The 26,514-nt window shown below is 46.4% G+C and overlaps 1 protein-coding gene across 2 annotated transcripts; it reads left to right on the forward strand.

The window, feature by feature from the left end:
* The first annotated feature begins 1,285 nt into the window (after positions 1 to 1,285).
* On the forward strand, positions 1,286 to 26,514 carry Top3b (DNA topoisomerase III beta). 2 transcript variants are annotated; one of them, XM_015500342.2, is made up of 18 exons: positions 1,286 to 1,384; positions 8,352 to 8,537; positions 9,668 to 9,799; positions 11,645 to 11,751; positions 12,390 to 12,464; positions 13,848 to 14,044; positions 14,708 to 14,864; positions 15,848 to 15,961; positions 17,642 to 17,732; positions 19,431 to 19,585; positions 19,714 to 19,819; positions 20,488 to 20,634; positions 20,758 to 20,931; positions 22,707 to 22,835; positions 23,401 to 23,550; positions 23,983 to 24,083; positions 24,749 to 24,950; positions 25,965 to 26,514. In XM_015500342.2, the coding sequence occupies exons 2-18, from the start codon at positions 8,468 to 8,470 to the stop codon at positions 26,444 to 26,446; spliced, it is 2,589 nt and encodes an 862-aa protein (XP_015355828.1). In that variant the 5' UTR covers positions 1,286 to 1,384; positions 8,352 to 8,467; the 3' UTR covers positions 26,447 to 26,514. The 2 variants fall into 2 exon arrangements, with proteins under 2 accessions (XP_015355828.1, XP_048641029.1); XM_048785072.1 differs by lacking the exon at positions 1,286 to 1,384 and having other exon boundaries at positions 8,346 to 8,537.

Below are 26,514 nucleotides of genomic sequence, written 5' to 3' on the forward strand. Positions count from 1 at the left end.
GAAGATGGAGTTGCCATTCTAAAGATAGAGAACGAACCTGTTGTTTTATTCAGCTTTTTTCACTGCTGTGACTAAAAGAACCAACCAGAACAACTATAGAAGAGAAAAAGTTTATTTGGGGGCTTACAGTTTTGGAGGTCTCAGTTTGTAGACAGACAGCTCTATTCCTTGGGGCTTGAAGTAAGGCAAACATCATGGCAGAAGAATGTAGCAGAGGGAGGCAGCTCACATGATGATCATGCAGCAGAGAGAAAGACTCCACTTGCCCGATACAAAATATATACCCCCCAAGGCCATTGGTCCCCAAAGCCACTGGTCCCAAAGCCCACCTTTTCCTGCCACATTCCACCCCCTTCAGTTACCATTCAGTTAATTCCTATCAGGGGGTTGGGTTAAGACTCTCACAACCCAATCATTTCTCCTCCATTCTCACATTGTCTCACACATGAGCTTTTGGGGAGACACCTCACATCCAAACCATAACACCTGCCAAGGAGTAGATTTGTAATCAGGAGTCCTGTTTTGAAAGTGAAATCTAACTGGGACTCTTAATTTGTGGCCTTTCTCAACCTTAATTTGCTAATAGAAATCTTCTTTTTCCATTTTTCGAGAATGGTATTCCAGTAAAGACAGCTTAGGAAAAGTGTCTACAGGAGACCAAGGAAATGTGTATGTTGTATTATTTAAAAGGTTATCCAGCTACTTGGAAGACTAAGGCTAAGCTACTTGGGAAGGATCACTTGAGCCGGTGAGTTTGAGGTCACCCTGAGTAACACAGTGAGAGCAGTCTAAAAAAATTAAAAATGTGTATTATATATTCAAATAAAGTCATGAAATTATTTTAAACCTTCCATAATCCTAATGCTCTAACACAAAAAATTTTTTGATTCATATTCCAGATATAACAACACATTCTGCAAAGTTTATAGCATTGAAAGAAGCCTGTTGTACACAGTTCTGTAGTTTTTATTTTAATTAAAAGCATATATGTTTTCGTGCGTGTTTTCATAATCGTTGTAATGCTAATTGTAATTATTTTCTCTCTGGCCAGGGAATAATCTAGAAGGAAGGCTTGGGGATTGCTTACGGACTGTAGAGGGGAGGGGTCATGCCTAAGGCTTAGGGACCCCCCAACGGTAAGAAACACAGGGCTCAGTAGGGAAAGTCTGGGATTCCCAGCCTATTGCAAATTAAAAGAGCAACTCCGGGACCCGCTTCCGGAACGCACAAGTTGCGGTACTCGCGAACACGGACGTGCGGGCATCGGAGGATATACGGTGATACGCCAGACGCGGCGACTCCCGAAGCGGCCGGACCGGAAGTAGGGGTGGCCGGTGGCGCCCCGGGAGCTGCGGCCAGAGCAAGAGCCGCGATAGGGCTACCGGTGAGCGGTGGGCGGCGATCGCCGTGGCGGGCTGCGCAGGGAAGCGGAAAGCTTGGGAATTTTTTGTTTCCTGAGTGCTAGCTGAACGCACACCTCGGGCTGGGGCGCGGACTTGGGAGAGGGTCCCGGGTGGGCTCTACCTTCTCTCCTCTTTTTTTCGCTGTCGGTGATCCTTTTCCCGAGCTTGCTGTGGGAGTTCAGGGAAGTGGTGTGGGTCAGCGCGTATAGCCCCTTGTCTGAAGGGAGGACGCGCTGCGATTAGTACTCTTCTTCACCAAACCCTCTCACAACTCTTTGAGGTGAGGTCTGTTTCCCAGGTCTCAGAGGTAGGGAAACAGGCTCCGGGAGGCAGTGCGACCGTCAGAGGTCCAGGTCCGTGCAGTCTGCACACTTAGCCTTTTGGGCCCTGGCTCGGTCTTGAGGGTACCCTGGCTCTCAGACGCGATCTCGGTAGTAGAGGGAGCAAACTTTTGTGAATAAATTACTTAGAATCCAGGGACAGTAATTTCTTACAGAGGTGAAAGGGAAAATGATGGCCTTGTCTTGCCTCTGTCCCTCTCGCCTTTGGGAACAGGGTTGTGAGAAACCAGCTCATCTTGGACTTGATGGCCAGAGAGCACTGGGATTCCTTTATCGAGGTCAACTGATGATAGTCTGATTTGTTCTGAACTTAAGTTTACTCGTGGTTTTAAAAGTTACAATGCCTGTCTTTTAGATTGTTGGTAGACTAAATAGTGTTTATAGTTATGGAATATTTAGTGCAGTGGAAGAGCTTAAGAAATGTAGGTTTCTTTTCCCGATTCAGTAGGTATTTGCTAAAGTTGCTGAAGTGGGAAATCCTAGACTCTCAATTCTGTTAGACCTCCACTCTCACTCCCGAGCTAAAATCCACTGGTTCATAGACACATGGAAAGAAATTTCTGTGTTTAGTATCTTCTAAAGGACACATACCAGTGATGGTATTGCTGGTGAGAGTTGACAGGATACTAACAAACTAACCTGCTTACTCATATTAATTCACCTCAGTCCTACTATACAATCCTAGTTCGGGTGTTTGCTGTCAACCACCCGGTTAAGCACTTGCTTGTCTCTTTTTGGAATAATACAAATTGCAGGCTTAGAGCTTTGATGGTCAATAAGATTGAATTGATATACCATGTAGGTATATCATAAAGAACCTATTTCTGGCCATTTTTATATACTTAAGCCTTTTAAAAAGCAAAAACTAGAATGAGTAATGATGTTTGTAAGGCAAAAGTGTGAAGATGATGTTTAAGTTTGCAAACCATTGCTCTCAGGTTTTCTCTTTGGTTTCCATGAGAGATGTCCCATAATGGGAAACTAGAGAGGCCCCAAGATTAATCACAGAAAATTAATCACCATTAAGACTGCAGAAATATAATTAAAGAAAAGTGTACTGGACTGAAAGTAAAGAGGCAGGCCCAACTTGACACTATTCCCAGGTGAACTTTGGTAAATCACTCTGAGACTTAGTTGGTTCTTCTTTGCTATAGTTGTACCATATGACAACCAAGGACCCTTACCCCAGAAGTCCATGATCCCATCCCCTTAAAGGAAGCAGTGTTTTGGGTTTTTTTCAACAAAATAGTGACACTAAGAATGTTACAAAGTCCTCATATAGTACTTAAGTTTAAAATGTTGAACTAGAACTTGTATTTCTTTAATGCCAAAGCTACGGAAGACAGATGAATATCAAACATAAATAGCAATTACACTTTCTGCCAGGTGGACAAGCAGTCTGAAATCACATGCCTTTGTGCATACTGCCCAATTTTATCCCTTTTGCTAGGTAAATGAGGTAATCCCCTTTAAGATGCTGAGGAAAAATGTTTCTCTCTGAAGGGACTTCTCAAACTGTTAATTATGTATTGAAAACCTAGGATCTTATGTGGAAAGAGAAGTAGTAGAAAGGCGAAATTTCTGGAACTTTGACACCATAGGAATAAAAGAACATTAAGAAGCAGAAGTGTTTACAATGCTCTTAAAATCAGTTTTTTAATTTTAGAGATGCAGCATTTTTATTATTCATCTTACAGGTAAAATCACTGCTTTATATATTCAGTCATATATATTTGCTTACCATCTAATACTTATCATTAAAATGAATAAGACAAAACCCCTACTCTCTTGGCACATACTGTTGTTCTAGGGGCTGCAAAACAAGAACCAAATAAATAGATGGAGACCATATCAGGTTTAGTTAACACTATAGGGAAGTAAAACAGGGCTGCTGTTGTATTTCAGGATCCTCATAGAAGCAGGACAAGATAAAGGTTTAGAGTGCAGGTTCTAGAGACAAACTAATCCAGGTTCAAATCCAAGTCCTGCAAGTGGGTTTCTGGTCTCTGTCCCTACATTCCCACTGTAGGACAACAGTACAATGGCAAGACTGCCTAGTACCTGGCATATTGTCACTACACCATAACTGCTGGCTACTCTAACAGAAATGAAAAAGTCTGAAGGAATGTTTTAGGACCAAACGTTTTTCTGTTTTGGAATAGATTGGGAACAGTCTCCCTCTGCTGCCAGTTTTCCCTTCTGGCTTCTGACTTCTCTAGGTGGGAAAAAGGGAGTCTTTGGGTCTCCTTAAACCTCACTCTGAGCTTCTGTCTTTGCTAGAACCAAAACTCCCCCAGAGCAGAGAGCAGAGCTACAGTTGTTCATTCATTTATTCATCCACCAAACATTCGGTGTGCACGGGATACCAGAAATATAGCAGCAAATGACTCAGTCTATGGGAGAAATATCTGCAACACCAGGTGCAGTTTTCAGGAGGGGAGAGGCAGGGGATCAGAGCATTAGTCCCAGGGACTAATGGGGAAAAGTGATCTAGGTGGAGGCCTGAAGGCAAAAACAGCCATAATTACAGGGTGGGGGTTACAGCAGGGCAGTGAGAGATTGGTAGGATATGAGCTGGTGAGCTCACCTGCAAACTGCCAAGGTCATCACTCTCAGAGATCTTGAATTCTACCCCTCACAGACGATTGTATATTTAGGAGGAACATCCAAGTACTTAATTGAAGGGACCAAATTAAATTGTTTTTTTATTTGGGGAAACTTTCTCATAAATACTCTTAGCTTCATTTTTGTCCTACAGTAAGGGCCAGAATTGACAGCCCAGGTCAATCCTTGGACCACTTCTCCTGGGCATTATTAGGAAACAGAGACCCCGTTAGTGAAGGGGGTTTTGTCAACATCTTTTTGTCTTTCAGTTTTCTGATTTTATTTTATTTCTTCTTTACTTTTAAATTTATTATCTTTTTATTTTTGACCAGTCACATATATCCATGGCATCAAATGCAAAAGGTACAGAAGGGACGGTAGCCAGAAAACAGGACCCCCGCACTAACATCCCACTCAGAGCAACTGCTTCTGAGTTCTACCCAGACACATCTGCTCTTTGTAAACGAGTAAAGCACATGCATGCTCACGTGTGTTTGATCACAGATGGCAGCACTCTCTACATACCACTTAAATGCCTACCTTTCTTTTTTAAAAAAATATTTATTTTTTAATTGTAGTTGGACACAATACATTGATTTTATTTACTTATTTTTATGTGGTGCTGAGAATCGAATCCAGGGCCTCGAAAGTGTTAGGCGACCGCTCTACCACTGAGCCACAACCCAGCCCAAATGCCTACCTTTCTTGATGAAATGTGTCTGCAATCTGATTCACTTTTATGTTTAGCAAGCGGATTGATTCCTTTTTAACTTCTGTGGGTATTCCATTGTATAGATATGTCATACTTACTTAACCGATTCCCTGTTAACATACTCTAGGTCATTTCTAAACTCTCATGAATGATAATGCTGCAGAGAATTCCTCAAGTGGTGTGTTTTGTCATAGGTGGTGCCATGTCCACCTTTATTAGTCACTCCACCCCAGTCCTATCCTGCCTCTCAGGAACTCCCATGAGCAGTCTTCAGTAGTGCCCACCACTTACTTCTGTCACTTCTCTCCTTGCAGCTTCACCCTTCACCCACTTCAGGCCCCTTTCCCTCCCCAAGTCAACTTTTCACTGCCGAGCTCCTGAGTAATTCCCACTCAAGCATTTCTGCCCCCTGAGAATTGCTTCCTCTGACTCCCTCTCTACCCTAATGCCTCATTTCCTACAGTTCTTGGAGGCCACAGTGTATAGGCTGTGTGGAACCTTCCCATCCCCTTATCTCTCTCATCATCCTTCTTGGAGTCAAGTCTGTCATCATGATCACATCCCTCAAACCCTGGCATGTCTTTGCCTCATACTTATTTGGAAGATCCTGTCTAAATCCCAGGCTCCCCTTCTAGGAGCCTACTCCAGCACTACCTCCTATCCTTTTTTGGCTTCCTCCTCCACTAACAGATGACTGACTGGACTCCTCCTCTTCTCCATGGTCTTAGCTGCCTGCTGCCTGAGCCCTTCACCCATCCCAGCATCACTCCAGCAATTCCCTACTCTCGATTGCATCTCCTCTCTTTCCTTCTCTCCTGGAGTACATCAGTGTACAAACATGCTGATATGTTGTTCATCTTAAAATGGAAAAAGTACAACATCCCCTCCCCTTTTCCCAGCTTTCTTGAGCTTACACTGCTCAGCTTTTGCCTCTGTCATTCAAAAATCAGGGAGCCCTGATAGCTCCCATCAGGGTTACTGGCGTCATTCAAATTGCCGTACCCCATGGTCAGGTCTCTGCTGCCACATTGCACAGCCTGCCTTTGACATGTCAATGACTCCCCCTGAAATGCTTTTTCCCTTGGCTTTTGGGGCCCCACCTCTCCTACCATAGTCTGCTAGCTCCTCCTCATCTCCCTGACCCCCATCCTGGGCTCCTTCCATGCACCACAATATCTCACAACTGCTGCCTTCTCCACAATCACTTTGGCTATCTAGCTAATGGAACACATTTAACACACCTGAAATGCTGCTCCTGAGTTCCAGCCCTGACCTGCTCTCTCCTGGGTATTTCCCCCACTCTTCCTTTAGTTGTATGAGCCAAAAACCTGGGAGTCATCCTTGCTCTTCCCCATATCATGTCCTGCCCATCTCAGTCTTGAACAGACTGACTCCTCTCCCCCACCACCACCAGGGCCCACTCCCTTCTGCATGGCAAACAGAGTCCCTTTAACACTTGAGGTCAGATCATCCCATTCCTGTGCAAACCCTCCTCTTCCTTTCAGCTCCCCCAGAGCAAACCCAACTCCTCAGCCCACTGACCTCCTCATTGACCCCCTAATTCTCCACCAAGCCATCTCTCATAAGGGCCTTGTCCTTCTGTCTGAACTGTTCTCCAGATGCCACCCAGTCCCCTCCCAACTATGAACTCCTCAGCCCTGCTATGTGAGTTCCAGGACAGGACCTGCACTAAAACTAAGCTAAGCTTATAGTAGGTGCTCAGTAAAAAACTGAAATAATTGAATTCTCTCCTAGAAGTGGAATTGCTGAGGCTGTGCACTTGTAATTTTCAAAAGTATTGTCAAATCACTTCATATAGATGTCAATTCAATTTTACTTCCCCCATACCCCTCTGGATTGCATGCTTGGACTTTGGGTCTTTGCTAATGAGATAAGTACAAACTCATTTTAGCTGTAATTTTCTTTGTTGAATGTTTGGACATCATTTCATATTACTAAGTTCATTTTTCTGTTCTGGTATTTTTCTGGTTTTAATTTTTTATTAAATCTTGCTGGCTCTGTTATCTGTTTTGGTGGAGGTTAAGAAGTAGAAGTGTGATTTTATATTTTTTTCCCCAGATGGTTATCCAGTTGTCTCAATACAGGTCTTTGTGTTGTTTTTTTTTTTTAAATACAATGCTATACATACAATAAAAATACAGAAAGGGAGCTGGGAACGGAGCTACCCAGTATGCATGAAACCCTGGATTCAATCCCCAGCACTGCAAAAAAAAAAAAGACAGTAAGGGTTTGTATGAGGTTTTTTTCTTCTCAGCAGCAGTTGTTAAGTGATGTAGGAGGCCCAGAAAGCTGTAGCAAATGCCAACAGTGTTTCCTCTTGGGGAGATGAGGCAGTAACTGACAGTGGCACTATGTGCAGTGGGCTGAGATGGAGACTTTGCCCAAGAGACATTGGACACAGGAGGAAGTGATTCATCCTGCCAGTGGGTGCTAGGAGAACTCTGTAAAGAAAAGTTCAGTGAGATGGGGATAATAGAGCACTGCTTATCATGGGTTAAATCTCTAGTACTAAAATATAAAGAAGAGTTCACTTTGGGCTGGGCCTGCAGTTAGCCAAGCTGCATTCTCCAGGTTTGATGGATGTTGCCAGGCAAGAAAGTAGGCTTTAAATGGATTTTTTTTTTTTTTTACTTTAAATGATGGTATTCAATTTAATTTGGCTGGAGGATGGCCTGCAAAGCAACAGGTAGAGTAAGGTAGGTAGATATGAAGGGCTTTCTGAGCTCCTCTGAGTACTGGACCAATGGGCTTCAGACCCAACTGTAGGACCTAGGGAGCACTGGCCGACCGTATGCATTCTGTAAAGCATCCCATGGTAACCCAGTGCTGAGCCAAGATGGCTATGCCACTCAGCCTGGGAGCAAACAGAATTGATGTGCAGGAAAGGCTGCGATTGTTCCTCTCCCCTCCAAGAGATGAATCCACTGACAAGTGAAAGAGCTAGCCCAGGGGGAAGGACCAGGCACCACACTGCCCCAACCTCTGAATCCAGGTCTGTATACCCCAGCTTCTTCCTAGGCACAGATTTAGTGACAAAATTGATCTGATATCATTCAGGTCACCTCATCTTCCCCCAAATGAAGCCAAATTCCCACTTCAGTTGACCTGAGCATTATCTATATGCCAAATGCCTTCCAGTTTCCCTAATTTTTCTTTCTCTTGTCTTGGGTTTTTTGTTTGTTTTGTTTTGTTTTTAAGTGAATTTCCTTGTTAGTTACATAGTTCCCTTGAAAGAATTGCTATTTCCTGAGTTTCTTTTCTTCTCCTTAGGCATTAGCATTGACAATTGTGTTGAGCCACAGAAGAGCAATTTCTGAACTTTTGCATTACTGTTGTTCTGAAACTGGGGTGTTTAGGGCTGAGGACCCTGACAGTCCTGAGCCAAAATGAAGACGGTTCTCATGGTTGCAGAGAAGCCATCCCTGGCACAGTCCATCGCCAAAATCCTTTCTCGAGGTAGGAAAGACCAACATTAATTTTTCTGTATTGCTTTGGTCTGTAAGCATTGTTATTTTTACTATTCAGAATGTTTCTCTTTTTTTCCAAAGTGTGATTCTACCTCTGTCAGGGTAGATTTGGTTCAGATCAGAAGGCATTAATGAAGCATCTGGACAGTAGTCACCCTGGATGTGTTTACTTCCACACCTGGTGTGTACCAGGGCTGGGACTCTTAAGAAAGAAAAAGACATAGTTCACAGTCAGGTGGAAGGTGCATTCGTTGTTAGAGTTCTGAGCCAGTCAGGGGCATTGGACACAAGTAGTAAACTGGAAGGAGGTACACAAGACAGCCAGGACCCCCTCCCATATCTATGCCATGGCCATTGTCATCTCTGGAAATTCACCAATGCCTCACATACTTTGCACTTCACATCATTCAAGAGGAGCCTATGGGGGAGCCTTGACCATGGGCCAAGTTCCAGTTTTCCTGAGACCAGGGAACTGGAAAGATAACGTCTGCCTCTCATGCCTACCTCTGAACACACTAGGGTGGCTGCCTGGTGGAGTGCCATTTCCCTTCCTTCTTTTAATTCCCTCTAAATATGAAGGATATTTGGATGCTGGGTACCCAGCAGTGGCAGGAATCTACCCTTGATCCAGCAGTTTAGGAAAGAAGAGGTCATAGTACACCTGAGCATTTATAGTCTAAAGGGGTTCAAGAAATGGCATCTCACCCTCAGAGGCTGAGAAAGTTGGCCTGCGGAACCATCAGTAGACAGGATGAAAAAGACACCATAGAATTTGATAATTTGACCTAATCCCTGGTGAACTTAAAGTTCAAATATAGTAAGGCAAAAATCAAATTGAAAAGTGGAAACAGAATTGCAGATAAAAAGCCCAAGAGGGTCTGCCTCTTGCTCCCAGTCAATGGGTTCTGTGTTGTGAGTGCATTGTACTAGGTCATTTACAGATGCTATTGTCTCTCATTATTATTAAATCTCCCAGTACCAAATTACCCACAGTGGCCTAAAGAATATTAAAACTGACCTCTCTGGGGAAGGAGGACTCTGGCCTTCCAAGAGATGACATCTGGGCCCAGGGTCTTCATAGTATCCACAGCTCCATCTCTCTATGCTTCTTCTTTTCAGGGAACATGGCCTCACACAAAGGGCTGAACGGGGCCTGCTCAGTCCATGAATACACAGGAACCTTTGCTGGCCAACCAGTCCGCTTCAAGATGACATCTGTCTGTGGTCATGTGATGACCCTGGATTTCCTGGGTGAGCACCCCGACCCACCTTCATCCTATTGAGGGGAGCCCTGCACAACACTGCTAAAGGTCCAGTTACAGCCTACATCCAGAGGTCATGGACTAGTGACTAGGGGCCACTGAGTGAGATGCCCAGAACTCAGGCTGTAGAGCTCAGCATCTCAGAGTTCCTGTCCCAGTAGTTCCCTTTAGGCACCTTATGCCCTGTACACCTTCCTGTGCAGATGAGGTGGTGATATCTATCTCATGAAGTGCCTGGCCCTTGCACATGTTTGAGAGAGGGCTGTTGCTCCTGCTGAGTTAACTATTGTCTGTTGGTCATTGGGTGACTGCCATTGTCTTGTATCATTACTGTTATCCATTTCCTTGATAAGGCCAGAATTAGTGACTACCTGGGTCTATGTGCAGAACCATGTGGTTAACATAAGTCCAACCCAAGCTCTGACCTGCCATATTAGTCTATTTTATACTACAACAGAATGCATGAGGTAAAATAACTTTCTAAAGAAAATAAGTTTATTTAATTCAATAGTTTTGGAGGCTGAAAATCCAAACAGCATAGTGCCAGTTCTAGCAAAGACATCATGGCATATCACAGTGTCATCTGGACCTAGTAGCATATGCAAGAGGGAGAGATCACATGGTAAAGCAGGAAACCAGAGAAAGATTTAGGGTCAGGCTTGCTCTTAAAACAACTTGCTACCTTAATCCTTTCTGACAGCAGTGCCCTAAGTGACCTAAAGACCTCTCATTAGGCCCAGCCTCTTAAAAGTTTTATACCTCCAATACTACCACACTAGGAATCAAGCTTCTAGCACATGAACCCTTGGGGGACTCTCAGACCATAGCTTCTGTACTATGCCACCAGCTGGAGTAGGGCAATGATTAGACATCTCTGAGTTGCCATTTCTCTCTCTCTCTCTTTCTCCCTCTCACCCTGCCTTTTTTTTTTTTGGCTGGGAATCGAACCCAGGTTTGCTAAGCAAGCGCTGTACCACTGAGCTACTTCCTCAGACTAAGTTGCCATTTCTCATTTGTGAAATGTACAACAATGTCCTCCTCCCATTCCCAAGAGGAACTCATTGTTATGTGATAGTGAAGGTATCAAAAGCACTAAAGCCTCAGTAGTTTTTCTTGCTCCATAACCATACCAATAACAACAAAGGCGATGAAGTGGTGTAGCCAAGCTTTGGGGCCCCAGGCTTTATTCTCCAAAAGGCACATAGAGAGCAAGGATTAGAACTCCATCTGACCATGTACTCCCAGGCAGCAAGAATGGGGCCTAAAATAAAGCCAGAAGTCCAAGCTTGCAAGAGCCAGACCATAAGTAGAGAAGTAGGTGGAGGTACCAGACATGAGGCCAAGAGAGGGTGACCTTCCACAGGGAACATCTGGGCCCCTGTCGTATACCCTATGAAATGCTGTGTGGTGGGAAAGGTTTACAAAATCCTTTGATTTTGAAGAGAAGATGACACATGAGTTCAGGGCCCTGGCAAAGTGAACCAACCCAGAAATGGTGCTTTCCACTATAGGGAAAATACCAGAAGAAAGGCTAGAATAGCAACCCTGCTGAGAGTTTGCTTGTTTGGTTCCCAAGAGTGGCCAGGTCAGGGTATCATCAGCTTAACAGCCCAGGGAAAGGAAGGCCTGGTGGGTGGGGTTACCCAAAGACCTGAATCCACATATCAGCCCTGCTGCCTCTGACTGTCAAGTGACCTCGGGCCAGTCTTCATCCAAGCCTCCTCCTCTTCATTAATGAGAAGAGACTGTCTCCCTGGGGTTATGAAAGTTGTGGAGGCCAAGCCTTTGTGAGCTGTGCAGTGTGACTCAGTTTCACCGAGACTGTGGTTTATAGGAAAGTACAACAAGTGGGACAAGGTGGACCCTGCAGAGCTGTTCAGCCAAGCTCCAACAGAGAAGAAGGAAGCTAATCCCAAGCTGAACATGGTGAAGTTCCTGCAGGTACGTACAGGGACAGGAACTCACCAGGTGACTCCAGCCGTCTTTGCCTGCCATTAGTTGAGTCCTCATCCTCATCTTCATCTTAGACACAGAAACCTTTGATGGCTGCCCTGGGCCTCCTTTCTGCCCTTTCTGTGGGCATCTCCTGCTGGCCCACAAGGCACCTTCAGGCCTGGTTCCCCCATCCTAGTCATTCCTATCACTCAATCCTGAAGAGTAGACATTCTGCTTTTGGTTTAGTTGAGTTTTTTTCCTCCAATTTTAAAATAAATACATATTTATTTTGGAAATTATAGATGAGCAGAAAGAAAAAAATTATTTCTAACCACATGACCCAAGACAACCACCATTACTAATAAGGGTTATTTCATTTCAGGACTTTTAATATTTCAATTTTGGGGATAAAGACCATATTATAATTATCATTTTTTGATCCAAAAAACAACCCTTCTGAGATAAATTATTTTCTGAGAAGCTGAGCCAGCCTCACTGTAGCCAGCTCCTTGCTCAGCTTAGGCATTAGTCCTCATAACCAAGACTTAGTCCCCAGGGCCCAGTCTCTACCTGTTGTCCCCAGAGGGGAGTATCACAGGGCCTGGGCCTGTGACAGATGCATGTTAATGTGTGCTTTTGGACAGGTGGAGGGCAGAGGCTGCGATTACATTGTGCTATGGCTAGACTGTGACAAGGAAGGGGAGAACATTTGCTTTGAGGTAAGTATAGTGCCCACTTTGGTTCACTTTTAACTTTTCCAATAATCTAACACCCTCAGCCCCATTATTCCTGAAGCTGAAGTAAGGGGTTATCTACAGCAGCTTTAAAATGCCTTCCCCACCCTTTATTTGGGAAATTCTATAAACACTTTAAAATGAATAGACCCTAGTGTTACTTTGCTTTCTAATGACACATGGTAGGAGCTGGCTTAAAAGGGGGCAGAATTATCTAGGGAGATGCAGATTTCAAAATGTAGTAAGTTAGTTTTCAGGGTCCCAGACCCAGCTCAGTGCCTTGGGACCTTCAGTTGATGTGATTGATCACCTCAGCACCAGAACACCTTTCTGAGACCTCATTCTTCTCATCTCCCACCTTTACACATCCTCTGCTTCATTCAGAATGCCCTCCCACCTCCCAGTCACCCCCAGTCACACAGCCCACCCTGTAGAGAAGGAGGGCTTCCCTCTCTTCCCATGTATCCCTTTCTTGTGCTTACTTAAGTCATAGTACCCTCATGCTTATTATAACTGCCAGTCTCACTCATGCCTCTCAGGCTATAGCTCCATACAAGTCACCCTGTGTCCCTGTACCCTCAGCTTTCACCTATGGTCTGATATGCCTTTGGGTTCAGGAGATGATTCCAGTGAGATGGGGTTCTCAGGGCACCTGGAATTCTAGTGCAAATACCCTCAACCAACCCAATTGCATACTCCCTTCTTAGATATCCTTCTACCCCCTCCCCACCCACTTCCAGGGACCTTTGCATCTGGGGGTGGAGAATGATAGCAGCTCATTAGCTTTCTTCCTTCAGAAATAAAACCACTTCTCCCCAATAAGGACACTCCCGTCACTCTGCACAGCCTTCATAGTGCATCTCAACTCTAGGACCTGCTGTGCCCAACCCCCACCCACAAGCTGAACCCACCTGTGGTCTTGCCACTTTTGCCCATTTCCTCTTCCTTCCTTTTTCTTTCCCCGACTTTCCTCCAGTCATCTGAAAGTTTCACTTACCCTTCTAAGCACACTCTCCTCCAGGAAAAGGGGAAACAGATCAAGTGGGGTAGATTTGGTGTCCCTTGTATGCTTGGCAGTAGCATTTACTAACTGGGAGCAGAAGACAAGAAAGGTGGCAGTTGCAGAGTAATAGTAAGTAGGGGAGTGTCCAGGCATATTTATAGTTGGAAGGAAAGGGAGCCATGTGACAAAGGTTTTGTGGAGAGACCAAAGCTTCCGAAAAGGCAGAGAGATGGAGAAGGGTCTGGCAGGGGTGAAAGAAGGTGTCCCACACAAAAGGTTCAGCACTGGAAAGAGCCAGGCCCAACTGCAGAGGTGTGGAGGTAGATAGCCTGGGGACAATCACAGCCAGGCCTCCTTCCCCCCAGGTCCTTGATGCTGTTCTGCCTGTCATGAATAAAGCCCACAGCAATGAGAAGACCGTGTTCCGGGCTAGGTTCAGCTCCATTACTGACACAGACATCTGTAACGCCATGGCCCGCCTGGGTGAGCCAGACCACAATGAGGCACTCTCAGTGGATGCCCGCCAGGAACTGGACCTGCGTATTGGCTGTGCTTTCACCAGGTGCTGTCCCCCACCCAGACATACACATGTACTTTGGGCCCAAGCATACCCCTTCCCTCCCTTTACCCTAGGTACCTGCCTTTGCTGGTCCCCATCTGCAACCGCAGAGCCTCTTGGAGCCCAGATCAGCAACAGGCAATTTTCACATTTTAAAAATCTTAAAGAAAGGTCTGGGGTTGTGGCTCAGTGGAGAGCACTTGCCTGGCACATGTGAGGCACTGGGTTTGATCCCCAGCACCACATAAAAATGAATAAATAAAATAAAGGTATTGTGTCCATCTACATCAAAAAAAAAAAAAACATGAAGAAAATTACATATATGGTTGGCATACACATCACACAAACTGCCACTTGATAAACAGAGGGTATCCTTACTCAAGAGTCCTAAGAAGAATGCAATGGATGGATAGAGTATAATAGAAGGACCCCTCACTCAAAATAATAGGAGACTCCCTGGGTCTCACTCACTTGTCCATCATATGTACACATGATTCCTGCATGACACACTCTGTTACACTGACTTCAAACTAATAGCAGCTTACTTGTACCACTTCCCAACTTACACCCCAAGCCCCAGGCTAGACTCACACAGGGGTTTAATGATAATGTCTTAAGTGAATTCTTAATCAACTGTCTTTCTCTTTACCCCACCACTCCCCCTAGGTTCCAGACAAAATATTTCCAAGGGAAATACGGTGATTTAGATAGCTCTCTCATCTCCTTTGGGCCATGTCAGACTCCTACCCTGGGATTTTGTGTGGAGAGACATGATAAAATCCAATCATTCAAACCAGAGACCTACTGGGTGCTGCAGGCCAAGGTATTTTTTCCCCCCTTCTGTATTCCTTCTCTGTTGTTCCAGGTTTGGTGAGTGGATTCTCAGAGTTTTCCTCCACCACCATCATTTTTATTATCCTGCAGTCCCCTGGCTAAGGACACAAATGTGAATAGCTGTAAATGAGAATGGTTTTCTGTGCCCCAAAAAAGAGGTTCCCTGCCTTCATGGGGGGTAGTGGGGCTGGGTTGGACTTGAATATATTGAATTTGGATAAGTAAGAATGAATTTCACTCTAGTGGTACAGGGTGAAGTCAACCCCCTAAGGGACCAGCAACTGTGGTGGTCAGATCCAAGAACTGGATTGAGGCCATGGGCTTTCAAACTTTTTGAAAGTGCTTAGAACTTTTCTTTGAATAAAAGCCTCTTTAAGCTTGATTTAAAGCATAACAAAGCTGGGCACAGTGGCACACACCTGTAATCCAAGTGGCTCGGAACGCTGAGGCTGGAAGATTACAAGTTCATAGCCAGCTTCAGCAAAAGCGAGGCACTAAGCAACTCAGTGAGACCCTGTCTCTAAACACAATACAAAATAGGGCTTGGGGTGTGGCTCAGTGGTTGAGTGCCTTTGAGTTCAATCTCCAGTACCCAAAAAAAAAGCATAGCAGAGTTGTTCTGATTGACACAGGGCTGGTGATCTTTGGTACGGGCATACCTAGGCACCTAGACTAGCCAGGCATTGAGGCTAGGCAGGGATGGAGTGAGAGATAAAGGCTCAGACACTTTCTTAATGACACATCAGCCTCAACTCCAGGCCACCCTCTTGAGACCACCCACCCAATTGCTGGCAGGGGAGTAGGGAGGATTAGATGCCAGCCTGCATATCTGTAAGCTAAACAACTACAGTTAGGAGAAATCAGAATGGAGACCATTTTGCTCCCGTACAAAGATCAACTTCCCCTGATTCCCTTCCCTGAGAAAGCTCAGCTGGATACTTCTTGTGTGTTCACTTTTTGTCCTTTCTACAGGTTAATACAGATAAAGACAAATCTCTCCTTTTGGACTGGGACCGAGTGAGAGTATTTGACAGGGAGATTGCACAAATGTTTTTAAACATGACAAAACTGGAGAAGGAAGCTCAGGTATGCCTCCTACTCCCATATCTATCATATTTGCCTTTTGTGGATGTAGAACTCCAGAAAACTCTGGCCAGGGGCTGCGGTTATAGCTCAGTGGTAGAGCACTTGCCTGGCATGTGTGGGGCACTGGGTTCAATATTCAGCACCACATAGAAGTAAATAAATAAGATAAAGGTATTGTGTCCATCTACAGCTAAAAAAATTTTTAAAAAGAAAGAGAAAAAAGAAACCTCTGGCCAGAGGTACAGTCTATAACCATGGGTCACATCTTTCTTCCCCTTTCTGAAACAGATATCTTTTTGGAAAGAGGAATAGTTACTCACACATACACTCCTAGATACTTCTGCCAGTGTGGTAGCTCCAAAGTTCTGAGTATCTACTCCCTACCAGACACTACACACACCTGTGGCCCTGCCAGATCTCTTAATTCTCCCCTTTCCACCATACATAACTGATCTCCTTTGTCAGGCCTTCATTTCACACAGATGTCCCTTTTTTATGATATTGAAAGCTAACAACTATAGAGGGACCTATGTGCACATGGACACACTTGCCCAAGATCATTCAGCTAGCAGGGTATAGACCTGGGATCCTCAGTCAACTTTCACAACTCTGTAGAGTTGTATTTCTTACTTATAGTTAGATAGATAGATAGATAGATAGATAGATAGATAGATAGATAGATAGAAGGACATACTGCTTGGCTGTTAGGAAGAGCAGCCTGGCAAGGGGCTGGCTACAGGAAGTGGGGGAAAGTCACTGCCATCACAGCAGATCAATGCCCTGCAGCTCCGATAACTCCCAAAGTCAGTGAAATACAACTTGGCTTTCTTCAGTTGCCTTCTTCTTGTCTTTCTTAAGGTTTCCTTGCATGCCATTTTGCCCAGGCTTCCGTTGTCTCAGATTTCTTAGACTTCTTTTAGAGCGGTTCCATGCCTATAGCAACAATGACATTCCTACGGAGACGCCATCTCCACCTCCAGGTCTCACCCTGAGTGACCCTAGTCTCCTTTGCTACACATAAACAATTGGCGTCAGCATTAGCACCCACATTTGTCAGTTTGGAATTCAGAATGTGCCACCCTAGCCAGTCTACAAGGGATTGGCAAGGGCAAAGGGCAGAGTTTGAGTTATTCTGGTTGTATTTGCAGAAGACAAAACAAAGAATCATCTCTTCCAACAAGTGTGTGGTCCAGAGGTAGGAAGTTGTAGCTCACCAACCAAGCACAACCCACTGATGTTTCCATTTAACCTGCATGGCCTTTTACAAAAAATCACATAACAATACGGACTTGCAGCTTCCCTTGAAAAATTAGAAAATTTTGTAGCAATGCTTGTGGCCCAGTCAGCAATTCCCATGCACAGCAAACAACAGCCACCGTCCCTAGAACAGACCCATGTACCATCCCATAACATTGGCCTCTATGGGATTTGTATTTGCTGTCCCTTACCCTGACTCCTCCCCATACCTCCATGTTTTCTCTTTTTCTAGAAAAGAATTTTCATTATTTTTCCTTTCCTGGTCCTGAATATTCAATCCAGTCTTCATACTACTGGAAAGAGTGAAATCAGAAGCAGGAAGACCAAATGAATGAAACCAAATCCATTGCCCACACATCTGGATTCCCTCTGTTATGGGCTCTTCTCCCTTCCAAAAATTACTCAAAATATCCCTTCTTCTAGGTGGAGACCACAAGTAAGAAAGAAAAGGCCAAGCAGAGGCCACTGGCCCTGAACACTGTGGAGATGCTGCGTGTGGCTAGCTCTGCTCTGGGTATGTGGGGGCCAATTTCATTTCTCTTTAAGTTCCAGAGTAGGAATAAGTCAATGTAAACGAGAGAATAGTGTCTCATAGTATTCAGTGATTCAGTAGTTGCTGTCAGGATAAAACACATGGAGGCTACCTTCAATGCAGGGCCCTGGGTCAGCAGAATCCCTCAGAGGCCTTTTACTCTGGAGATCCATCACCAGAGCCAAACTCTGGTCCAAACTCAACTTAACCACTTCCTTTCTTAGCCCAAGCCTCAGTTTCTTATCCCCTGAGAAAATGGGGCAACAATATTACCTGTGTCTTTGGTTTGCTATAAAGACTAAATTATGGGAAATAGCATCTTTTAAAATAGCAATGATAATATTGGCCACTACTTGAGAGGGACAACCTAACATTAGAATTCTCAAGCAGCTTCACTAGCACAAGGGAGAGGCCTCAGCCAACTAGAAATAGATGTAAACTTCATCTCTGAGCTTCCTACTCAATCATAAAGAGGTTGGGCTGGAAACCTGGCAGTTTCTAACAGCTAGCAGTCTCTAGGCTTTGGTGGCCCAGCCATGGGGAGCCATGGGCTATGTCCTTGCGGATCAGTGCCTCCAGAGTCTCAGGAGGACAGTGATATCATTAAGTGATCATTAGCTGAGTGCTGGCCTCTGTTGGTCAGGGAGCAGCAGGATGAACCCTACCTCAGTATATTGAGAAGGATAAAACACCACAATGGCTCAGAACTGTGATTGTGCTCTTTGTTATCATAGTAGGCTCAATAGCCACTATGGTTATAGCCCTATAGCTATATGTGTATAAGAGAGGTGCTCCATCATCACCATAGCCATGAGTAACATGCATGTGATATTGTTACAGAGCTAGGCTTTCTGGGAAACTGAGGCCTCATAAAGATACCCCCCCTTTAAGCCCCATTCTTGTGATCAAATTAGAAATATTAAAGACATTACTGAGAATAACAGGGATGAGTTTATTGAAGGGATAGGAAAAGGGAAAGGAGACACTCTCAGGGGAGAGAGTGGGTCCTCTCAAAGAGGAGAAGGACAGTATGCCTCTCCTGCACTCCAGTTTTATTTTGTTTTTAAATTTTTTTTTGTAGTTATAGTTGGACAGAATGCCTTTATTATATTTATTTTTATGTGGTGCTAAGGATCAAACCCAGTGCCTCATATGTGCTAAGCAAGCACTCTTCTACTGAGCTACAGTCCCAGCCCCTGCACTCCAGTTTTATTGGGATCCCAGAGAAGTTTCTAGAAAGTCTCACTCAGGTCTACCTCTTGACTTTTGACTGATAGCAGGATGACATCAAACTTTCAAGTCCCCACTGCCATGACAACTCTAGGTTACCTTGGCCCATGCTGACCAGTTCTAATTGTATTCTTAACCATAAATTCTTACAGATTTTATGGTTAATAGGAATTATCCTTATCTCTCTGAGTTTTGGGATGTAGTCTGTGAAAAGGGTCACAAAAGTCTCCCTTCCTCCTTCAGCATAACTGGAGTTCCTCTTATCAACATTACTTCAGGCCTGTATTTCTCCTGCAGATAACAGGTAGTTTGCTGAGGAATGTAAGATATCCTGTCCACTTAAGCCAGGCAGGGCTGCAGGTAAATTTCTTCTTGGACAATAAAGCATGTGAGGGTCAGCACACCGGCTATCCCCACATTCCAGGCTCCTGAGTCTCCTGTCTCTCACAGGCATGGGACCACAGCATGCCATGCAAACAGCTGAGCGGCTGTATACACAGGGTTACATCAGCTACCCACGGACAGAGACCACCCACTATCCTGAGAACTTTGACCTGAAGGGTTCTCTGCGGCAGCAGGCCAACCACCCCTACTGGGCAGACACGGTAAGTGGAGTGGACCTTGCTTTTGCTCACTCAGGTCTCAGAACAGGCTCAGGCACTTTGGTCAAACCCAGGACTAGTAGGAGGCAGCCATGCCCAGACTCAGTTCCACTCTGTGCTCTCTTCCTCAGGTGAAGCGGTTGTTATCAGAAGGTATCAACCGCCCACGGAAAGGCCACGATGCTGGAGATCATCCTCCTATTACACCCATGAGGTCTGCCACAGAAGCAGAATTAGGTACCAGATGCCCCGCCCGCTTCCCCACACACTTCTCAAGCTTCTGGCGGGGCAGGGAAAAGGGCAAGACACCATAGCTACACAGCACCATTAGACAGAGTCAGGCCCTATTGGCAATATGCTCCTCTTTCCCTGGCTTGGTGAGGGGTTCACCTGAAAGCTTTGCTTCATTACCATGGACTGAGGTTAGTAGTGAAGTTGTGGCAACTGATCAGGGAGAAGTCAGTGAGCAGACAACATCAGAGGAAATGGAATGGGATCCAGGCAGAGAGTGACAGGGCTCAATGATAGGCTGCACCTCCTACATGGATCTCATGCCAGGAAAAGGCAGATGGGGAAGAGAGAACAGTCCAAGTGGAAACAGGAGCTACTACACACACTGGAGTTTGAAGTGAGGTGGCATGTCACTAGACAGTAGGACAGGCTGGAGCCTAAAGAGCAGCCCCAGAGAAACAGGTAGAGGCTGTGTAGAGAGGTGGGAGCCATGGCTATGAAGATACCACTAAACATAGGAGACTGGCTTTCCCTTGCTGTGTGTTTTCCTTCCTTCTTTTTTGGACTTTGGAGCAGGCCATCCCTGGCAACCATGCCAAGGCTGGAGGGAAAGTGCTAGGGGTCCTTAAAACCTGGCCAGGCCACCAGAGTGACTGACTGTGGGCCTTTTGCAGGGGGTGATGCATGGCGGCTCTATGAGTATATCACCAGGCACTTCATTGCCACTGTTAGCCATGACTGCAAGTACCTCCAGAGCACCATCTCCTTCAGGATTGGTCCTGAGCTCTTTACCTGCTCAGGGAAGACTGTCATCTCACCAGGTAAAACTGTGAGTCCTAGGAATCCTCCTTCACAGATTTTGGATCCAGAGATGGTAGGCCTAGGGTCTGAGGCCTGGGTTGCCCAGGATGGGGACCCTAAATGGTGGTGCTGTCTCTCTTTAGGCTTCACAGAGATTATGCCCTGGCAGAGCGTGCCCCTGGAAGAGAGCCTACCCACCTGCCAGAGGGGTGATACCTTTGCTGTGGGTGAGGTGAAGATGCTGGAGAAGCAGACAAGCCCACCTGATTACCTTACTGAGGCTGAGCTCATCACACTCATGGAGAAGCATGGCATCGGTGGGTGCATCTACCCAGTTACTAGACCCAGGGTTCCCTTCCCCAGGACTGGGGCCAAAAGGATATACCAGCAAAGCTGCCCAGTAACCCCTACACACCCAGCCCAGCACCAATCTGTGGACCAGTATCTGATAACTGGTGGCACCCTGTAGAATAGTTGATCCTGGCAGATCCACAGTGGGAAGCAACTCACAACACTGTCACATCAGGACCTAGCCTTCTTTGTGAAGGCCAGGATACATTCTCATGCACTGTGGGGTCATGTACTAACTAGCACACACAGCGCTGAGAGTTGACCCACAATGCCAAAAGATTCATAAGTCAGATCAGCAGCCTCCCAAGTCTACATAACTGATCATGCCTTTCCTGGAATCAGGTTCTGGTCTTGCTTCGCTTAGGGGCCTGGGGCACCTGTGGTAAGTCCCAATGGAGCAGCCCTCAGCCTGCTATGGAGTATGGGTGCTGCTCCCCAAGTACTCTTAGCTCCTTCCCATTAACAGAACAGCCCCTCTCTGGCTTAGGAACCCTTTTCCAAGTCATGACTTCTAGCAGCCATACATGAAAAAGGGATCTGGACCCAGTGACTAAAACAAGCTACATTTGTTACAGCGAAGAGGGCTTTTAGGTGACCTTCAAAACAGGAAAGTGGGCAAGGGTAGCCTTGTTGGTGGAGGCCCACAGGGCTGTGTAAAAAGGGTCTGGTCAAGCCCACTGTATGCCCAGCAGCATACACCTGTAATCGCAGCTACTCTGGAGGCTGAGGTAGGAGGATCCCAAGTTTGAGGCCAGCCTAGGCAGTTTAGCAAGACCTTGTCTCAAAACAAAATTTTTTAAAGGGCTGGGGGTATAACTCAGTGGTAAAGCATTTGCCTAGCATACATGAGGACTTGAATTCAGTCCCCAGTACTGCCAAAAGGAAAATGGGCCGGGGAGCCTGAGCAGAGCTGCCATTCAAGGCTATGGCAAGAACATACTGGGGATTCAGAGCCCTACATGGGCACAGAACCACTCCTATCCTAATCCACAGGGTCTGTGAGCTCTGGAACTTCAGCATGCTTCTTAGACTCCAGGTACCCATTTCTTCACATGGAAAATTCTCCTTCATTGAGTTGCCTGTCACCCACTAGCACTGGCAGGTGTGCCGTCAGCATGAATTTCCTTTTTCCTTCTCTTGACCAACGCACACCACACTCAGAATGCCTTACTTTCAGCTGCCTTCTCTACCAAGTAGGCTCCTCAAGGCTGAGGGAGTTACATCCCTGGAACTGGGAACCTGCCTTGGGGATCATGAAGAACTCTAGAAAGATGGAGAAAGAGGGAGATAGGAAATGGGTAAAACCAGCAGGGTTCAACAGTGAACTTGTAAGCTCCCCTTGGAAGGTACTGAGGCTCTTCCTCCAGGAAGGGTTGCTTGCTATAGTTTCCAGGTAATAGAAGCCAAGGAGGTTACATTTAATGGTTGCAGAGTAAATTCTGTGACCTTGACAGAGTCACTTAACCTCTCTGAGCCTCTGGCCTCAATTATAAAGCTAAAATAAGTACCCTATGAGTGGTTGTCCTTGGATTCACAAGACAAAATAGGAAAGGCACTTAGTGTGGTGCCCAGCCCCGTGTAGAGGGAACCACAGGCATGCAGTCCTCCCTCCTGTTGGTGGTTGGGAGGCACTGAGATGGAGGGTCCCAACAACAGGTGGGGATAAAGCTCAAGTGCACAGTCCAGTGGGTACTGTTGGCTGCAGGCTAAGGAAAACCCAGGGCCTTGCTATGTGTTTTAGGGACTGATGCCAGCATCCCTGTGCACATCAACAATATCTGTCAGCGCAACTATGTCACTGTGGAGAGTGGCCGCCGACTCAAGCCCACCAACCTTGGCATTGTCCTGGTGCATGGCTACTATAAGATTGGTGAGTCCCCTGGTCCTGTATCCTAGAGCCTGTGGACTCCCCAGCTTCTCCCTGAGTGGTGACTCTGCTGTCTCCTCAAGATGGGTCCTGGCCCTGCATTGAGCCCCTACCCCCTCATGTACTCCCCCAACTCCCACTGCAGGAGTGCTGCCCAGGACCTACAGGCATGCTTGAAAGATCTAAAATGGAAAGTAAGGGGCTCTTTTCCACAGACAAGCCCTAGGATAGGTAAGGATAGCTCGCTAAGGAGCCCATCAGCTCTCTCCTGTAGAGATGTCCTAGGCCTCTGGGAATGCAGAACCACAGCACAGATGTGGCCTGAGGACAGCCATATCTGTAATATGATCCTAGACAAGATGTTCTCACCCACTCTGTGCAAGATTTCCCTGTGGGAAATTGGGAAAGGCCTATGGGTATAGGAGTCAGCCTGGTGCCATCAAATTCTGGCTGAACAGCCCAGGGAGAGACCAGGAGGCAAGCTGGATTTGGAGGGACAAGCAGGCAGTGGGGATGGCAGGGCCTTGGGTACAAGTGCTTGCAGCAGTTTCCACCCATCTGCTCACAGATGCAGAGCTTGTGCTTCCCACCATCCGAAGTGCTGTGGAGAAGCAGTTGAACCTGATTGCCCAAGGCAAGGCTGACTACCGCCAGGTCCTAGGCCACACCTTGGATGTCTTCAAGAGGAAGTTCCACTACTTTGTTGACTCCATCGCTGGTAAGCTCCACCTTTTCCCTTCCCCCGCCACCAAAGGATACCCACCATCACCACTACCAATCAGGGCTGGCAGTACTTAGAGAACTAAGGGCACCCATATGAAGCCCATTACCAGATCTGAACTCCAGGCCTCTGCAGGCTAAGGAAATGATGCCTCCTCACTGGTTATTATTGAGATTAAATAGCAGATGGATTAACAACACACACATTGCCAGGAACACACACACCTGACAAATGGGGCTACTGCTCTGCCATTCCATCACCAACAGTAGAAACCCCACCACCTGCAAGGATGTGTTCACACTAAGGACATCAACCATGTGTGGTAACCCCCACTCCAGCCCACCCATTTACACCAAGCCACATACTGGAGGGTAGGCTGCCAGAGACTAGAAAGGATGTGACTCTGTCCTATACTATGCTTGCTTTCAGGTATGGATGAGTTGATGGAGGTGTCTTTTTCACCCCTGGCAGCCACAGGCAAACCCCTCTCACGCTGTGGGAAGTGTCACCGGTTCATGAAGTATATCCAGGTAAGAAGGGTTGAAGGGCTGTAACTGCCCTTCCTGCCCATAGCACCCTTCTGCACTAATTCAGGCAAATCATGTCACTTCTTAGGCCTCTGCTTTATCATTAGTCATACAGAAATAATGTATTTTGCTTTGGGTTTCACACAGAGTAATTGAAAGACCTAAGTCAGTACCAACAAATACCTCCAATGTCCCCCAGACCCCATAAACACATCAGCCATTAAGCCATGTGAACACACATTGTCCATTATTTCCTAACACATGTTTCTTGCTATCATGGGTGGGTATTAACCTACATGCCAGGACTTTTTTTTTTTTTTTTTTTAGTTGTAGATGGACAATACCTTTATTTTTTTAAATTTATTTTTATATGGTGCTGAGAATCAAACCCAGTGCCTCATGCATGCTAGGCAAGCGCTCTTCCACTGAGCTACAACTGTAGCCCTATGCCAGGACTTTAGAACTACCTTCATTCATGTGTAGAATGTACTAAGGCTTATAGTTTTTGGTTGAAGGTCCTTGATGGCAATGTATTATATTCTATATTAACATGTTATGTATTCTATATTACATACTTGTTGTGTATTCTATATTTTGAGGGAAAGGAGGGCAGGCAGGAAAGTCAATGGCCCTGGAAGCCCTTGTATTCCCTCTTGGCATTGCTGTAGGCCAAGCCAAGCCGCTTGCACTGCTCCCACTGTGATGAGACCTACACCCTCCCTCAAAATGGCACCATCAAACTCTACAAGGAACTGCGGTGCCCACTGGATGACTTCGAGCTGGTTCTGTGGTCATCAGGTTCCCGGGGCAAGAGCTACCCACTATGTCCCTACTGTTACAACCACCCACCCTTCCGAGACATGAAGAAAGGTGAGTTAAGCACCCCAAGTCCTGGCTGCCCTTTGTCCCCACTGGGTAGCTATAGTCTCTTTTTAGCACCAGTCCCAGCCTCATCACACCAGGCTCCAAGGAGATCCCTCACCCCAGCCCTTCCCACACTGACTGGTGCTAAGATGGAAGATCTGAAGTATATCTGGGGCACTGCTCAGCCACCAGTCAGCCTATCTGCCACTCTGCCTGAGTGGGCAGGCTACTCCATGCTGCTGGGTCACTGGGGATCTGGGCAAGGGGTGAGCTATGATTCCTCCTGGGCTGGGGGAATGAGAATCTGCAGCATGTGGAGGCCACTCAGCAAGCAGTACCCACTGCTATACTCTGTTCTCATATACTTGTTACTAGAAAAAGGAGAGCATGTATCCAGGCAGGGTAGAGAGAACTGAGCCAAGAGTCAGAGGGGACCCAGAAACCATCACACTCACCCATGCTGTGTTCTTTACATCCTGCACAGCCTCTCAGGTGTCACCATCCCCTACTATAGACTAGGAACCAGTGGGAGTGAGACATCTACCCATGTTAACCTGGGGATCTGGAAGGAGCCCTCACAGACTCATCCAGATTCATCCCCACCTGCATCCAGACTGCTAGAGTAATGAGGCCCCATCTTAGCCCTCCGGCTGTCCAAAAGACAGTCCTATGTGGCCCAGTGATACAAGGACCACATGGAGTTGCCAGTGATGAGCTGTGAAAGCAAAGAGAAGGTTAGGGATGGATTTGGCTAGGATCTGCCAAAAAGACACTAGGCTGGAGGGCCTTCAAGATTGAGGAGTTTTTAAATAAGCAGAAAACAGGGAGTGATGGCAGCTGGGAAAATTCAGGAATCCAGGATCTATAAAAGCAAGATTATCCCCATGAGCAAGATCAAAAGGAGCACTTTGTGCCAGGACAAGGGGTCCAGGAATTTGAGACACTGAGAGCAGGCCCAGGGGGCTGTAGGGATAGGTGAGCATAGCAGAGGTGCATCACAAGCTTCCCCTCTACCCACAGGCATGGGCTGCAATGAGTGCACACACCCCACCTGCCAGCACTCACTGAGCATGCTGGGCATCGGCCAGTGTGTAGAGTGTGAGAGTGGGGTCCTGGTGCTGGACCCCACCTCAGGCCCTAAGTGGAAAGTGGCCTGCAACAAGTGCAACGTGGTAGCTCACTGCTTTGAGAACGCCCACCGTGTTCGAGTGTCTGCCGACACCTGCAATACCTGCGAGGCTGCCCTGCTCGACGTGGACTTCAACAAAGCCAAGTCCCCACTCCCAGGAGATGAGACACAGCACATAGGCTGTGTCTTCTGCGACCCCATATTCCAGGAGCTGGTGGAGCTGAAGCATGCAGCCTCTTGCCACCCCATGCACCGTGGTGGGCCTGGGAGGAGGCAGGGCCGAGGGCGGGGCCGGGGCCGGCGACCCCCAGGGAAGCCCAATCCCAAGCGGCCAAAGGACAAGATGTCAGCCCTGGCTGCCTACTTTGTATGACATCCCTGTCCTCCCTTACCCAGACTCCAGTCACTGAAACCATTAAAATGCATTTTGCCTTCTCCAGA

This window comes from Marmota marmota, unplaced genomic scaffold, assembly GCF_001458135.2.
Source record: "Marmota marmota marmota unplaced genomic scaffold, marMar, whole genome shotgun sequence".
NCBI lineage: Eukaryota > Metazoa > Chordata > Mammalia > Rodentia > Sciuridae > Marmota > Marmota marmota.